General features: G+C 36.0%; 1 protein-coding gene across 5 annotated transcripts in view; it reads right to left on the bottom strand.

Moving 5' to 3' along the window:
• Positions 1 to 18,577, bottom strand: part of ERC2 (ELKS/RAB6-interacting/CAST family member 2) — a 405,766-nt gene that overhangs the window by 233,817 nt on the left and 153,372 nt on the right. For 3 of the 5 annotated variants that reach the window (XM_031058193.1, XM_014307629.2, XM_031058191.1), the window contains 3 exons: positions 18,070 to 18,263; positions 13,202 to 13,213; positions 1,410 to 1,545 (listed from right to left, as the gene is read on the bottom strand). In XM_031058193.1, coding sequence (XP_030914053.1) covers positions 1,410 to 1,545; positions 13,202 to 13,213; positions 18,070 to 18,263 — 342 coding nt within the window. The remainder of the gene's footprint in view (positions 1 to 1,409; positions 1,546 to 13,201; positions 13,214 to 18,069; positions 18,264 to 18,577) is intronic. The other 2 variants (XM_031058194.1, XM_031058192.1) reach the window with 1 other exon arrangement.

An 18,577-nucleotide genomic window follows, 5' to 3' on the forward strand; every position in this document is an offset into this window, starting at 1 on the left:
GCTGTTCTTGCAGCTACAGGGAATGTAATATATTACCTAATACATATATATATTACTGAAAGTAATATGCTGAAGGACATAATTTTAAAATATTGTCATTTTAAGGCATAGCAACAAGAAATAAATGTTCTTGGTTAGCTGGTTTTCCTAAACTGTTCCTAGTGTATAGATGCTTTACAGGAAGTGAATGGAACAGAAGAACTGTACACCAAACAGGTATTTTCTTTCTAAATTCAAGTCATTCAGCCACACCACCTCCATTTGCTAGACCCAATCTCATCTCATGAGTAGAAACCTCCAAGTATAGCAGTTACATCAAGGATCCTGAGAATGGCTTCTATTCTCCAGTCATCAGCCCACTGCAATAGATTTCCAAAATACTGAAAAATAAGCTTAATTTATTCTCTTTACTGAACCACTATAATTACAAGTAGCAGCTCAACACTGAAATTTAATTTTGATATATCATATTGGCAGACCAAATCCTTCACAAGCTTTTAGTGCTCTATCCTGTGCACTGGAATGCATGGTGATGCAATCAGTATGTAATGACCAAGGCTGTAAAGTAAACATAACACTGCACAGATGCATAAATAATGTATCATTTCCTGAACTTGATTCTGACATAAAGCTTCACCAACACAAGCCTAAAGAGAGATGTGGTGTTAATTTTTCCATTTTGCATATAGGAACACATGAGAAATACAACCATATGACGCATGAGAGGGTCAAATTCCATCCACTGGAAATTTTCCAGAAACACATTATATTAACCAGATCAAGGCAAAATTGATATTTTGCACTGTAAATTGCCTATAAACACTGGGCATGGAGACATTGATGTTGTCAACAGAAATCAGCACTTCTCTTGGTGGTTTTTCACACTCAGGTCTCAGAGAATACTTCTTAAGTCAAGCATCAAATTTGTGGCCTTGAATACAAGTTCCCTGGTATGTAATGTATCACTTAAACAGATCAGTTGAAGAACATTCATCTCTCAACCACCACACTCAGTAACTTACAAACTGTAGAAATTCTCCAGGAATAAAGCTCAAAGTCTATCTGAAACATAGAAGCTATATACTTGAAGCTTTTCTTTCCAACTGTAAGAAAAAACAGTTGCTGATGTAATCACAGTGCAGAGGTCCTCAAATTCTATTCTATTCTATACAACTGAGTGAGCAGTGCATCCTCTGGTAGAAAAGCAAGGACCCGGTTCTTTCCTTAACCTAAATAGTAAATATTTCATGGATACAACTGAGTGAGCAGCGCATCCTCTGGTAGAAAAGCAAGGACCCATCAGGTCTTTGTGGGAACAGATTCATTACGTATTCTGGAACACACACACACTGGAACAGATGTGTATTTTCTTAGATAGCTTTAAAAAAAAAATTGAAAAATACACTCACTTGTAAATGCTGAGAGTTGTCAGTCATATTGTCCTCTCGCCTACGAACTTCTTCCAACAATTGTGCATTCTTCTTTTTCTCCAATTGCTGATTGTGCTTCAGATTGGCAACCTTCTTGTTTTGGTCCTTCATGTGTCTAAGAATTGCACACACACACCCATTAGTGTTAATGACTGCAACCACTTCTTTAGCAATAGAGATTAATTCTGTGACTACAACGCAGGACATCGATTCTCCAACAGACACAAGTTTTCCAAGCATCAGTTGTAACAATAAAACTCAACCTTGTTTTCAAGGTGGCATATCAAAACAGCTTTCAATTATAGAGTGGTAGAGCAATTATTTGGGCTGACAAGATTTCCCACAAAAACACATACATATTCTGAGCTCTATGCATAAAAATTGTTGAAAGAGGGAGATGATCCAACAATCCTTACACACTCTGCATTCAGGAACAATTTTAATAGGTGCTTCAAGTATCCATTTCAAAGGAATCAGAAGGTGAAGGTGATGACTAATGTACATTGTGAAATTATATTTTTTAAAACCTGGACTACAAATACAGTGTTTAGGTGGATTAAAGTGTGAGGAAGTAGATCAGGTCATAAATATGCCATGAAGAATAAAGGATGCCTTTACAAATAGCTTTGTACATGACAAAAAAATTTCTATCATTTTCTATAATGGGACTTCTTTCTAAAAACAATAATCAACAATTTATGAGCCATTCCTAAGGAAATTAAACAATCTTTGCCACCCTTACATGTCCTCTTTTGTTAAGATTGTATTAATAAAAAAGAATGGTTTCAATTTTAATTATCTTTTATTGTAGATTTGATTCATTAAGTTACCAGAAGCACTTCTGAGACTTAGCATACATTTTTTTTAAGAAAGGCAAACTAATTTTGTATGTCAGGTAATGAAAACATATCCTTGCAGTAATACTTCCTACCTCCTTGAATTCTTAGATATTATTTTCCAGACTTTCTTTAACATGAAGGAATTTGCTCCCTTTTATCTATAAAAAATAAAAGTCACGTGCAAATTCCTAATGAGATCTACTCACTAATCCTATTGTGGCAAATGAAGAGAATATTATTCAGTGCCCAAAAGGATCACTGAAAATCCCTCCTTTGCTTCCACACCAGAAGCAGTGAAAAAAGTTATAGAATACATTTCTTGCATGGATTTTATTATGCTAAAGAAACTGGGTCATTCAACATTTCCTTCTATCACTGGTTTATTTGTCCTACCAGTGTTTTTTTCACTATTTATTAATGATCAAAAATTAAAAATTAATTTGCAATCAATAAATGTGCCATGGTATTAAAAATTCTTAAAAGACACTTCATGTAAAATTTGTAAGTACAGCATATTAGAGAAAATCCAATCAATTATACCTAAAAAAAAGTACCATAAACTTGCCAAGGAAAAAAAAAGTATGGACAACTAGTTCAAATATAGGTAATTTGCTTGCAGGTCCAAGTGAAAATCAGTTCCCTGTCATGAGTCTGTCTCATAATTGTAAGCACAGACTTGCTCAGCATAAAACCAAAATGAGTATTGGAAGAAAAAACACTTCCACAATTTCATTTATAAATGTATTTGGCAGAAATTTTGGTGGTGCAATATGGCTTTGTGATGTTAAAACATAAATTGGTTTCCAATCTCATGTTGAGTAAATGATAAATTCATTTGCATTTAATCTCTATAAGAAGTTCAATTTTATGCCAAGGCTAGCTGCTTCTTTCATCACCCGTGCCTCACACAACTTCCCATTTCAGCTTCTCTAATACCACACTGAAAAGTACAACATGGTAAAGCTGCAAAGGAAAAACATCTGGTGCCTGTGACAGGCAAAATCTTGAAGAGAGGGAAATAAAAGAAAGCTCTGTCATAGACTCTCATTATGCCACAACTGGCTACATACCTATGGAAATGAACAGAAAATGCTACAGTTAAAAAGCCCAGCTGAGGATTTTTCTTCAGGCCTGCATTAAAAGTACTGGGGGAGTTCAAAGCAGCAAATAAGTACAAAAACATATTTCCCACCAGCTTTTCTTTTTTTTAATAGCAAATATCAAATACAATCCTTGGTTCAGTAGAATTTTTGAGTTGCTTTCTCTGGTATGTTTTCATGTGGCTCTACTATTTCTAAAATGCTTTTGAATAAAGTAGAAGATTAGGATAATTGAAAAGTATGCATGAGAAATAGAAAAATGTTTGGGAACAGTACCCAATCAGCATAAAATAGATGCCATGACCATAGAGGACATATGATAAAATAGTCACATAGCTTACTAGTAACAATGCTGATATGCACAGTTATGTCTACATTACTCTTCATCATGTGGAATTAATTTCATTTGTTCTGCTACACTGCTTGAACTTAAAACCCTAAGACCACAAAATTCATTAGACAAAATAAAATAAAGACCACTGCTTAAGACACGTCTTATAAATCTGAAGTGTACAATTCAGGGGTCTGCTCAGTAGAATTCCTCCTACCATCACAAGTTAATAATTTTCTGCTTATGTAGCATTTTCTGATAGTGTAATTGCCTCAGTGCAGAAAGATGAAATGCACAGCTCTGTCATTGTCCACACTGTTATACTTCATTTTGAAATTGGGCATCTACTCTCTTTTAATGTTAATTTTATTATTTTATTATTATTATTTATCTATTCTCTTTTAGGTTAATTCTTTAGCCTCTGAGCCAGACACTACAGTCATCCCAAGCTAGTTAAAACCCACCACTCTGCTGCATTTGTGATTTTACAAACTTCACAGAACTGGAAAGCCAGGCTACAAACCAGTTCTGAAGCACTCAAGCCCACAGCACACTGAAATAGTGCCAACACTACAGTTGGCTTAAAGAAATGATGTTCTGAGCTCATAAACATTTAAGAAACAAAGCAGACTTAAAAAGCAGCAGAGATTACTAACTCTCTGCACAGATGCTTAATCTTGGCCAAACATTAAAAAGTAGGATTGATGACAGTTTTTCAGATAACAAATTTACATTTGTTTGTGTTCCTATGGTTAAAGCCAGTCAGCAACTGTTATAGAATATCTAACAGCTTAGGAACAGAAAATAATTCAGAGTGAAACTAAACTGTCTTGAAAACAGAGCTAGAATATAAACATACCTTGAATAGTGTAAAATAATTTGAAAAAAAATTTAAAAAGGAAATTCTGTTCTGTTCCAGAATTATGAATCAAAGGATGATATCCTAGACATCTTCTGACTCTTTTGATAACTCAACATCAGAGATATGAGGATATGCAGTATCCAGCAAACACCCCATGCCACATAAATACAAGATACCTATAATACTGGCAGTTAATAAAGAGATGAACACCAGGAAAAAGAAAAAATTCTAAATAAAATCTTATTCTTTTAGCACATTAGATATTCTCTCACTCCTAAAGAAGAGAAAAATATAATATAAAGTAATATAATACTTTTAGAAGCTATCTTACTACTCATTAAGTTATATATTTGTTAACTGAATTAGATTACCTAGATTAACATGAGATTACCTAGACTGCCATTGATTAACATTGCAAATCTAGATTACCTAGATTAACATTGCTCTCAATTGAATATTCAATCTCCTTAGATATGAAACTCCATAAAAATCAGCCTCTTCCTGAATCTTTCTGACTTGGGATAATTGTTATAATCTTTCTTAATACACAGAATACTCCACAGTAATCAATTTGCACCTCAACTGGGTATTAGACTTAAAATCGGGTATCGAAATGACAGCAATGCCAACACCTCTGTTTTTCTCAGCATCCAACAATTTTTTCAGGAATGTGGCCTCAGAATGCCAGTGCTGGAGTCAACAGACTGCAGCAGGTCTGACTTCTCTGCTGCTGAAGACCCATCCTCTGTGACTGCTAAATATTTAGATACACTCAGTGTATCACAGATCCAAGCAAGACAGGAGAAGACAAAACATCCTCAAAGAGCCCTTCAGCTTTATCTCTTATGACATCCAGTCCAAAGGACTCGGAGCCCATCAATCTTCCTGAGCAAACAGCAAGATGCCCTTACCTCAAATGCACTTTTCATTCTATTTAATCTTTTAACCAAAATGTCTCTGTAGCAAACAGACATCAGTGCCATGGAGACCCAGACCCTGGGCCAGCAGGAAGTTACACAGCAAACCAGCATCACCACTGAGCTCCTGCTGGTATGAATAGAACTGTAATGACTACAACCATGTTTGGGGCTTTTTCTTCTGCTGGAGTAGCACACAAATTGATCTCACAGTCTAACTACAGGACATTTAATTCCTTCAGTTCGACTTTTTAAGACAAATATTAAACACTAAGCTTCTGCATATACTTGAGTAGCATTCAGATTTTATTTTACAGTAGTGTGTGTTGTCTAACCTCCAATGCTTTCATCTCTGATGGGTATAGAAAATCACACTATTTCATTAAATTCCCTGCTTTAATTAGCCACCTGGGTACCTTGGCCACAAAGCTGGTAATGTCAGCCAAAAATAAGTGTTACATGTTAGTATAGCCTTTACTCTATTTCATAAAGGGTTTTTTTCCCTCAAAGCATCCAAAAAATGCAGACATGCAAAATACTCCCAAGAGCAAAATCTGTAACATTTTCTAAAGGAATATGTCTCTGCAACAATTTTAATCACTTTAAACAGCATTGCAGTGGGACCAGCTGTCTGCAAGTCAATCAAAAAATTCTCCAGTGTGTTAGGAAGCTGTGCTCCTCAGCAAATAAAAGATTAAAAAATCAGAGTGCAAAGAATGTTTTCAGGGAAACAAGAAAAAAAAAATCAACTCCAAACCAACCAGATCTATTTTATGAAATACAATTTCATCAAAACAATTAATCTATATAAACTAAGAAAGTGTCAAAAATGTATTTTAAAATTCAATATAGTACACTTATTTTAATTCAACAAACATCCCCAATGTTCTAGGCAGGCACTGGGTAGAATATTAGCATCATTATTACCTGAAATTATTATCTCTATCTCCTTTATAAATAGTCCACACTTTTACAAAGAATCATGAATGTGATCAATGAAACAAATCTTAACATTTTACTGGGCACTCTGGGTCTCAGCAGCTAGTCATGCAGAAGACCTGATCCTGTAAATCCCAACCATGTGAGTGTCCATTCCAAACTACATTACTTCAGTAAGGCTCAGTAGAAATATTCCTGGCAGCTCAGTTCTCACTGTCTTAAGAATGAGAGTCTAGGCAGGTGCTTCACTGAGTCATGACTAAACCAGCACAAGGGTAAAGCATCAAAATTCAGGTCTAATTTCACTGAAATCCAAAAACTAGAATTTTATTAAGATATAAGCAACTTAAGTATTGTTTCTAGCATTTCCATAGAATACAAATGCATTTGCTACTATCTATCTCTAAACCTGAGAAACAAAGTTGGGTTGGACTGTGAGAGACCAAAATCACCACAAGAGATGTTAACAGGGGCACTGACAGACACATTCCTGACATAAACAAGGACACTGTTTATTCACTTACAGCCCAGAGATGGATTTTTCTGTAGAAAATAGATATTATCAGGATGAGAAAACCTCTACCTGTGACAGGGTGAATTTTTGATATAAGAAAGAAAACAAATCTCAAACAAAAACAATTTTTTCTAAAAGAAAGCCCCCATGGTTGACTGCTAAATTGATTTTATAAGCTAGACATAGTCACTCTAAGTTTTAAAATATGATAATAAAAAACTAAGCACTGAGTTTCTGTGCTGTCATTTGCATTTAAAACTTTTTTTCCAATCAAGATCATATAACCTAAAGAATTATTAGTGTCCAAGACATCTTTTAAAATCTTGTGTCTCCTTATTCTTAGCTTTTCTTATTTTTCTTTTGTTAACTAATACAATTATCACACTGATGGCAAATTAAATGCCCTGAATAAACAAAAGCAACAATCCCAACCATTAACAAATTAATCAGTCTATCCAATTTAAACATTAAAATCAGAAATACTCCTAAAATACTCCTTTAAAAAGCTGAAAGATTAATATAGATCACCACATAGGCATGGGGGAGTAAAGTGTTTTGAATGAAAACTTCTTAAGGGAGAAATAAATAATAAATAAATAAGTATTCCTTGGTTTTGTTAAACATATTCAAAAGAAAACAAGGAAAATTAAGAATTTTTTACATGTCTGTTGTCATAAAGGCCACATCACTTTGGAGGAATACTTCATCCCAAATCTCAAGGAATTCCTTTCTTTGCATCTCTGGCTAACCTACTGCCACCCTATAGAAAAAAAATCCTGTATATCCTCTCTCAGCATTGCCTTTCTTGCCCTCATAATTCCAAAGCAGAAAATCTAGCAGACCTTATTCCCTCTCTTTTCCTTTTCTCCTTAAAAGAACTACATTTCCCCCTCTCTCTTTCCCACTGCAAAGGAGCAGGAGCAAGACTTCCACTCCCTTTACACTTGCTTAAACTCCTAACCTGTGTGACAACATAATCTATAACCTCACAAAATTAATTTTTAAAATTGTGCTATTTGATCCTGTAACTAACAAAAATCTATTCTACAATGACATAAAGGGAAGGAGCTCAGCTTCCTTAGCAGATCTATTATCATCTGGGATGAGAAAGCAAGCTCGAGTGGATGCCCCCTGGAGAGACAGGAAAATGTTATCAGCCTGTGCCTGGATCTCCCCTACTGCCAGGAAGGCTAATGGGACATTAAGACTTTCCCATAGAAAAGAAGATTATGAAAATTGAGTAAAATTTTGGTGCCTTTTGAGCATGAGAATTTGGAGGCAGGTATTCTCTCTGGTTAACCTTGGCCGAACTGACTTTAGGTAATAAAGGGAACTATTTTCCACATGTCTGACAAAACACTATCACAAGAAATTGATATAATCTCTGACTGCAGAAGGATGCTTGCTCTTCTTTCTGCCATTCACCTGTTGCTGAGACTATGGAAAACTCCACATCGCAGTTCATCTGCTCATCAGAACTGGCAGGTACCCCTCTGTGTTCTCTCCACAACTCTTTGATAGAAAGAACTGGAGACAAAATGACCGACATAAACATGGGACAAAAAAATCACCTAAAACAAGTAATATTAAAATAAGTTTAAAATAAAAAAAAAATCCTATGTCCCTAATTGTCCAGTTGAATACATCATGACCAGAATTAGCAGCAAAGATAAGTGAATTTTAGTATATTCAATGTTTTCATTACATTCCCAGCTCCTGTTACTGCCAGGTTACATAGTTATTTCAGTTCCACCCAAAGGAGCAGGCTTGTAGCCCGCAGAGATCTGTAGGGCTCAAAAAAAAAAAACCTTCTTCCCATCCCCTTACACTCCCCCCACTTTTAAATCTCATCATTTCAATTGCCTGAAGGCTGGCTTCAGGTTTCTTAATACTCATATTATGACAATTTTTCACTGAGACAATTGTTTTGCCCCCAAATGCACCACAAGCCATTATTGTCCTGGGACAACAAAGAACTCTGCCTGATAGAAATCAAGCGAGCGTCACAGAAGTCACTGAAACATTTCTCACCTCACAGGCAAAACTGTGGGAGGAAGGGTTTACCTAACACACACTCTGGGAAGTTTTCCAAAATCTTTATTTAAGAAGTGTTTAGTCTGACAGAGTTCCCTCCAAAGCCCTGGAGAGATGCTAGAAATATCCACGTGAGGATAACGCATGAATGAAAGAGACGTACTAAAATCCTGTTCCAAACTATGGTTCATGTCACTTTGTTTCAAGGCAGATCTGCACTGCAACCACGGAAACTCCAACCCAGCACTGCTGTCTTCCTCAGCACAGTCCTGCTGGATGACACTTTACATGAACATGTGTGAAATTCGTACCAGAAGACTCATCTGTCACACATCTCTCTCCCACACCCAGGATTGTCGTGCATTTTCTTCTGATGTTCTTCTTTAAAAAAAACCAAAAAAGCACTGCTGATGACAGCACACTACATGAGAAGGATATTTGATCTGATTTAATACGGCAATTGCTTGCTCAGCTATTTTATTAATTGAGACCATTAGCAATAACTGTAACCAGTTACTGGAAATAATTTGTTGCCTGAAATTTGCAACCAAGAAGTTGCAGCCCTGCTACTGGTCCATCAGGTTCTTCCCAGCTGTAGTCCAGAAAAGCTTTTTTCTTCAAATTACCAAACTAACAAAGCATCTCCACACAAACAAACCCAGAAAAAAGCCACTCCTGACTCTTGCCAGTTTTTCTCTGCATCCAACTGCTCCACAGCATGTCCAGCCCAGCCTGACAGCAATCAGGATCACACCTCCTCTGCAGCACTCGACGTTTCACTGCAATTTCCTTCTGGATCAAATCTTTTGACTGCAACTCCTGGCTCACCCTAGAAGTTCTCAGGATCAATCCAGACATTATTATCCAATGCATATATCAAGCTTTCCATGCTTTTGTAGTAACTTCTTCAGACCTCCAAATAAATCAGGTACCCCTTGTATGATTCTTGTTTAGACATACAAACTTCCCCTTATTATAAATTCAGATCAGAGCACTGTTACATTGCCCAGGCATGTTGCTCCTGCACTGGGAAAGCAAACAATATGAGTGGAAGGAGTGGTTCCACCAACAGCCCAATTCCTAAATTTAGTACCCCTGTATCTTTTCAGTAACAGCTTTTTAAGGGCAAGCTGTGCTATCTCACAAAGATTCTTCACCACACACCCTCCACTGTGCACAGAGAATCCTGACAGCATTGAGCCCAGCAGTCACCAATATCCCCAGGGAGTGCTCTGGGGCTACTTCATGCACAGGTTCAAGATTTAGAGAAATCTGCCCTCTGGATCTTGCCTTTGAGGAAAACTAATGGAGGCAGCAAGTCTGGAGAAGCTTAAGAAATACTGATGTCTTCAATCAGGAATCATGAAAGGGAAGAGTAACAGCTCCTTCTGTTCTCTCTTTCCCAACACAGAGTTGTGGTGTCACATCTAACCAAACCCAAAGTTGGTATTTTTCCTTCAGAGAGGTAGAGCTCTTTCCTCCTCATATCCAGCTTCATTCTGCATAACCATTTACTCTATGGAGTATTTACTCTCCAAATCAAATCTCAAAAAAAGCAAATCAAATTACAAAATATCCTTGCTTATTTAAATAATTCATTTCTATTTTAACCTTTGCATGGTTTTCAGCAAACTGAAAGGGAAAGTCCAGAACAAGGCTGACAAGTTCAGTAGTGAGTGGGATGAAATTAACCAACAGTGCATCATCTTGTCCCAGGGCCCTGTTTGTATCTTTACTGCTCATATTTATGATTTCAGCTAATTTTGTAATAAAAAATTTCACTTTCTTCCCTTAAATTAAAATATCAAAGAAATAAACTTTCTGCTTTACTATTTCTTAAAAAATGAAATTTACAAAAGTTTAAAACCACACAAAGTCAGCTAAATCTATATAGCCTCATCTCAAAACATCATCCCTTTCAAAATATTTAAATGCTAAAACATTGGTTCTGCATATGTAGCAAACAGACTAAAAGAGGATGACATGTCAGCAATCTGTCTGTTATCCAGTGTGACAACTGTGTTTCTCACTCAGAATAACCAGTCTCTCAGAAGAGTAATGTACATCACAGATTCTCTCAGTTTTCAGTAGTACACTATCTCCATTTCTCCAGGGACATTATCTTTGAACAACATATCACTCTGCCCTTGGAACCATCAAACTGACATTTGACAAAACTGTGGACGGCTTGTAGGTTAAATTTAAAACTCCATTGAACCTCCCCTTGCACATCTCACTGAGCTCTGGCCTCCCATGGAAACTATTGGGAAGTCCAACATTAGAGCTGGTGGGAAACTTTCTAGCACTGGTCAGTACAATTCACATGGAAAAAATATCCATCTCCGGCTTATGTGCAGGAAGAAAAGTTTGGGGAGTATATAACTTGCTGTAAACAAAAGGTGTGGGGATGTCACTGTACTGATGGCTGTACTCAGAATATTTTTATCTTGTACAGGCAGGTGCACATGAGGGCATTATGCCAATATATTTCATTTTCTTGTTTTCCATCAGTATCAATAGCCTACCACATTTTAAAACCAATGCAGCATTTTCCTAACCAGAAAAATCTCCTAGGAGTATGGATGACTAAAATGACAGCTAAGAACATACTGATCAGCAGAAATTATGGAAATTAATAGATCTGTTTCTTAAATTAAGTTTTGACCTTAATGAAGATTCAAGCTGAGAAAACTTAACACTTCACTGAATATCCACAAAAAATTCTAATCATACTCTACAACTTATCTGGGACTCTAGGGATGGAAGTTGGCAGGGTTATGCAGACAGTTTGCTTCAACAAGGTCAGTTGGCTTTTTAGGTCAATAAAACATAACAAAAATTGCACCTCCAACTGCTGAACAAATGTTTCTGCATACCAATCATTGAATTCCAGTGAAATCAACCATAATGACAACCACATAGCATAATACCTTTCTTTAGGCTCTCTTGAGCTAGGGAGATTTTCAATCAATGTTGAATATGCTCTGATAGAAATGCAAAGTGGTCACATTCAGACAATAATTTCATCATGGACAACTCCATAATAAATGCATTTAATTAACTTCTGGAGAAAGAAAGATTCTGAAAATAAATCGTTGAACTATTTTCACAATCTGGGTGTAATAGTTATCCCTTCAAGCACATATAAATGTGCTTGAAGTAGATAGTAAATTTAGAGTTCATCCAATTCTTTACTGCAATCGATAAGCCCCAAATTTCAGAAACAAAACTTTTCAGCTGGAAAGTAACTGGTGATTGTGACATGCACTAAAGTACATCAGGAGAAAAAAAAAAAGTCTTGTCATCTTTTTGCAATGAGCCATCTTTAGCTGTGCAGTTTGAAGACATCCCTGTCAGAGACTTCTCTGACATGTCTGAACTGTGAATTGTGCTTGGTCTTGACTCTCCCAGGAGAAAACATCAAAAAGATGTTTTAAGACTTTGCTAACTTACAATTTACAACCACCCATAAGCATGAGAAATAAAATTAACACCAGTGCCTACTAAGAGAAAAAAATGTCAACCAGATCCAGTTTTGCTTCCAACAAGCACCGAAAGACTTGTAATACTTGAAAAGTTTACTCAGAAGCAGTGTGCAAAGACAAATGCCAGCTAAACTAATCTACAACATGGAAGAATTTAAAACATGAACCTGACTAGATGAGGTTACATCCAAACACAGCCTAAGAACACATACAGACAACTCCTTTACAGCTATGTGCTGGTCCAGAATCTGGCCAGCAAAACCAGCTACAAGTTTCTGAACCACTGCAACTCCTCATATTCTGTTTGTAAGCAGTAAAAGAGGCAATGCAAAGTATTAAGAATACATCTCTGATGTTTGGTATAAATCTCTCTGTATACAATTGTCACTGTTCATTACCTGCTGGGTTGGGCTGTCTACCAAAAATTATTCCCAGTGTTAAACTCCCTAAAAAAAGATAACATAAGCAAAACCAAAAGAAAAAAAAATCACACAAAACAACATATGAATTGAATATGTTGTTAATAAACATTTTTTCTTAGAGGCGTTCAAGAAAAAGATTCATTTACTGGAAAGTTTCTGGTCTAGAACTGAAATGACCAAAAACTTCACAATACGGACAAGCAGAATAAAAACAACAAAATACAAACAGAAGTTAATAATGTGGAATCAAAACAACCAAATAAATGAAGCATCAATGAAAACCTTCATTGTAGAAGGAGCATTAAGTAGGAGAGCAGAAAATACTGACCTGGAAGTCAAGCTGGTTGGAGTAGGGATGAAAGCAGCAGTTTGGAGAAAAACAGATAGGGAGGAAGACAGCAAAAGAGAATAAAGGGAGGAACACATTAGTTCTTTAAAAATATAACAAGCAGATGTTATATTAGCAGATTATTAAAAAGAAAAAAAAAAAGAAAAGGAAGGGAAGGAAGGAAAAGCAGGAACTAAAATGAAATTTCTGCAGAGCTACATCCTTCCTGTGCACTGAAGAAAACAAACTTTAAATCAAAAGGGTATCTTGTCATTGGTGGACAGCAGAAAGACATCCATACCCAAATTCATACACATACCAAATAGAACAAATAAATTGGATGAGTACTGGTAGCACTTGCTGCTCCACAAAAATCTTGTCATATGCCACAAAGTCTTTCATGTGAACTGTCATAGGCTGGTGACTCTCATTCATCAACTCTCCCAATGGCAGTCAAAGAAGCTAAACCATTTGGCAAATCGTTCAAAGATATTTAGAAGTTCACAAAGCACTGTAGTTAATAATCAAAGATGAAGATTTGACACCCCACCCATGGTGCAGCCATTTCCAACGCTGACAGCAAATTTTTAATTCAGTATGAAGAAGAGAATTAATACTTCAGCACTGAAAATACTCTGGTTTTTGACAACTTTGTTAAAAAAATACTTAACACACCCTTTTAGCCTTACTTTTCAGAAAAGTAAGGCTAAAATAATCCCCACACAGCTAGACTAGTCCTTAAATCTGTCCCTGACACACAGCATTTTGTGCTTTTAAGAAAAGCAGCATACTCAACAGCCATAAAAGTATGTTTTTTAAAATGCAATTATTCCACATGCTGATGTCTTGTCTCTTGTGCAATGACTTGTCACTGCTGTGTAGACTTACCTTCATGAGAATTCAAATCCAAATTAATTCAGAATTAATTAAATGTAGTCTGAATACCCCAAGAGCTTGAATACAGAGCTACAGTGTTGTATACCCACTGCATATGAGAAGTAGATAACAGAAACAAAAACTTCTTGGTTAAGAACAAATAGGTTTGTCTCATAGTATAATATTTTTAAATGGACTTTTATATTGTTGCAATCTTTGCTGAGAAGCTACACTTAGCCAAGCAAATGACTGAGAATCTCATGTACCACCGGAGAAACATGGATCCAAGATTTTGCAATCTTCACCATGTTGGCATCACTTGCTTTCTCTTTTCAGTCTAAATTTACCAATGGATAATTTATATTGTATTATGTGCCAGTGCTCTTTTACTGAAATCACTCTTCTTTCCCCGCAGTGCTTATCCCTTCCCATATTTACACACAATAAGCATCCCTACAGAGCTCTGTTTTGCCAGAGAAACAAACCACTGTTGCTTAGACTCCTCCTGTGTCATGAGCACTTCATTCCTTCTTACCAGCCCTCACTGCACCTGTTGCCAGTTTTAATTCAACTTCCAGGCATATGACTGATGAGAAGTACACAGCAGAGCTCCACACAGAGCCTTGCCAACACCTGATGACATTAATACCTTCCTACCCTTACTGCAAATATTTATTCTGATATATTAGGATTCACTCCTCATTATTTAGATCTCTGCTTCATTATTTAGATGGCTCATAATGACACAGCCATAAGCAAATTCACCCAATCTTTCTTTTCCTGACCTGTATCAAGGATTATCCTTAGTTTATATCAGGCAACCTAACTTCACAAACATGCATTTTATGTCACTGTATTTCACTCCATTTTGTGATTCAAACTCTCTATCACATTTCATAAACATACTTCTCATTCTTACACCATTAATAAAAGCTTTAAACAATACACTCCTTCAATCCTGACAGTTCTGTTTCAGCTGCAGCTCCCTCTCCTTGGTGAGGCTCTTGGCATTAAAACTTGAGCTCATCACTACCTTATCCAGTTTCATTTATATTATTAAAAAACCCTCACAAAAATAAAAACCAAAAAACCCTGAACCACATTTCCTTCATCAAGAAAACCAAAGAAAACCAGCAAGCTAAATTTAACAAAAGCACATTATACATTAGATGTAGTATCTTGCATTTGATTTTAAACTTTTTTTATTATAAACAGATAAATTGTGATAACTTTTATTACAATTTTCAAATAGCTTAAGTATAGAAGAAGGAGTAGTTTCTCCTGTGTAGTAAAAAGAAACTGTAAAATAAAAAGTTAATAGAGGGAGAGTAAAGAAACAGACCAACGTGATTTCATATGAGCAATAATATTAATCTGAAGTGATGACGCTCAGGAGTGTGATAGTTTCTGAGCCAAGAAAATCACATTAAAACCAAAAGAATTACCATTCATATGAAGACTTCTTCATAATTATTAATAATGTTCATCTGTCGAGTAGCACACACTTATAAATTTAACTGCCCATATCTCAAAGCAGATATTTCTACCCCTGAGTATTTGACACTTTGTGTGTCAATACTTTCTGACTAGTAGAACATTAATATTCATCTCCTTGTTTTAATTTTTGTTTGAATTTGTAAATGATAACTTTATTACAAGTATTTTTACCATTCAAACTTATTTATACAAGCACACCTCATTATGTTGAAGAATTCCTATGAATATAACAAATATTGTGAGGATACCACAGCTTGCAATAGTCTAGATTATCACTTCCTTAGAAATTTATGTTGATATATTTTGACAATTTATCTTGTTGCAATTATCTTGCAGTGTAAAGATGTTGGCATAGCAGTGAACGTGGATCCCAGCAAGCTATGAATGGATAAACGTATTTTAATGTCACATTCATTTTCCTACAGGACCCCAAAGATGCCCTTGCATCTGAAGTTTGAGGAAATGTCAAATATATGCTAAAAGTCCACAGCAAAGTTTAACCACTCCATCACATTCTAAGTACAGTACATTCTCTTCAAAAGTCTGTGTTCACTCAGCAGTACCACATTATTTTCTGAGAAGTTATTTCAGGGTTGACACCCTCATCAGCAATAACAGACTAGAAATTAGTGCTCCAAAACTTCACTGCTAGGAGTATAACAAATTTGTAAAGAAAATGAATACAAAAATAGAAAATTCTCACCCATTACAGGATTCTCAGACAATAGGAACATTGTATGCTGACACTGTACCAGTATTTCTGGACCCCTTAGTTCCTTGTGTCTTTGTAATTGTTGTTTTGTAATCAATAATTCTCAATTCAAATAAATTTACTGCTCATTATCAATTCTTTATCTCTTTTTACATAAAGTATTTAAATCAAATTAACATTTCCAGAAATTTGAGATTACAAGCTTCAGTACTTCATCATGATCATCGTTTAATTTTGTCATTTTAATAGTCAAACATTCAACTCATTCATGATTGCTATCTAATAAAGGTATTAAGATTATCCTCTTGAACCCAAGATTACTGTGCCTACTAGTGAGTCTGGTGTCACACACTAATTACAGTGCAAGGAGGGGATCAGTTGTTGTTTACACTTGGTGGTCACACCTGAAGCTGCTGCCTTACAAGTCTGGCTCTGTAATTGCCCCCGCACCACTGCATGGAAAAGGCAGCACTTTCTCATCCACACAAAACCTCTAAGGGTGGTGTCTTTTCCAATATGCTGCTTTAGGATTTTGGTGAGTGTAGGCAGAGCTCACATGATGTACAAAGTGACCACTCTTGATTACTCACTTCCTCTGGGACCCCCTTTACACATTAAAAAAGATGCAAACACTTCAGTATTCTAAATTCTGACGTGCTGAGAGAGACAACTGCCAATTGAAGTTGTCCTTATGTAAATAATCAATTCCATTTTAAATACAAATCTTCTCTCACTTTGAATTTGAGGTCTCCATTCTCATGACACTTAACTATTACTGACCTCAACCAAACATCTGCAAAGAGTAACAAGTTTTGGCAGCAGGTAGCTGTGAAGATTGGTAAGTCATCCTCAGTAAAAGGTGCTCTACACATCTTTCTTTCCATGCTGCCTGCTTTCTGCCCCCCCGAGGTAACCAGCATTTCTGACACGTTCCCCTCTTTCATAGTAATGCTCCCTAATGGGTGCTTTGTCTTGACTAGAACTATAGCAATGATCACAAAAATGAAATCACTTAAACTTCTTTTTAGGAACCATGAAACAGTTTTCTTCTGACTTCCTCATAATCAAACAGTTATATAAATTATTTGAAAACACACAACTCCTTCTTTCATTCAAGCAAGAGTGTCAAATTAAACAAAGAGAACAAAGAAAAGAGATCAATCAAATAAATAGCAGGACCCCATACTGGAGAAGGTTCCAAGATCTATTTAATTACAAAGGGTACAGGACAAATCCCAAAACCCTCCTCCCTCCATTATGGAAAGCCTCTACAACCTTCCCAGACACAGGACAATCACTATCTGCTCAACATCAGAAAATATTCTTTTGAAGAAAAGACTACAGGAACACTGAGAAATAGTTGCAACTATTATTAAATATTCATGAGATGCGTTAGAAATACTTACCAATACTTTTCAGGATCTCTGAGAATGACTGATGATGTTCACACTTGAAGAAACATGTGGGGGCAGGTATGATTCACCAGTTACTAAAAAGACAGGCTTGTTCCCCAACACTGTTTTCTGAGGGGTTGTTGTGCCTGTAAATTGCACGTGACCCTTCCTAAACACGCTTGTTTTATGAAAAGTATTAAAAATGGAAACCTTAAATTTTTCCAAAGTCAGCCAACAGGAGATATAGTTCTCAAGTAGTCCTTTTTTGTTCTTTTACAAAGCATAACCAATATACTCTTAAAAAACATACTCTGCTTGTAACCTCTGCTTTTAAAATGAAGATCAAGTAAGGAAAAATGCTACTCAATGTAAGACAATACAAAAATTACCTTTCTAACTCAGCAATTTTCTTATCTTTGTCATTCTTCTCATTCTCTACTTCCTTGAGTATTTCTAGAAGTCTGTCAACCTCAGCCTGAGCTTTGCCACATTCTTCTCTATAGTACGAGGCCTCCTTGTCAAGCTGTTTCATTCTGTCTGCAAATTCTGGATTCATCCGTGCCTCCTCTTCAGCTTCATGAGCCTTCAGAATCAATATTTCAAAAAAGATAAGGGTGACAATAACTTAAATAGCTTTAAAAGCTTTACTTCTTCAGTCTCGGAGTTCAAGTTTACATTAAAAAGGATTATGGGTATTCCTGTCTGATGCATTATAGAAACAAATTAAAATATCTACATAGTCAAATTCTATCATCCTGAAAGGGGAGGGGATTTATTAAGGGGTTTTTACATATTAAAGTGACCCCACTTTAAAGGTATTTTTCCAAATTTAACAAAAACTCACCTTGTAATTCATTAAATTCACATTAAGTTAGCGTGTTTTGAATATATAGGCAA

The sequence above is a fragment of the Geospiza fortis genome, unplaced genomic scaffold (assembly GCF_000277835.1).
Source record: "Geospiza fortis unplaced genomic scaffold, GeoFor_1.0 scaffold78, whole genome shotgun sequence".
In the NCBI taxonomy this organism is placed as follows: Eukaryota; Metazoa; Chordata; class Aves; order Passeriformes; family Thraupidae; genus Geospiza; species Geospiza fortis.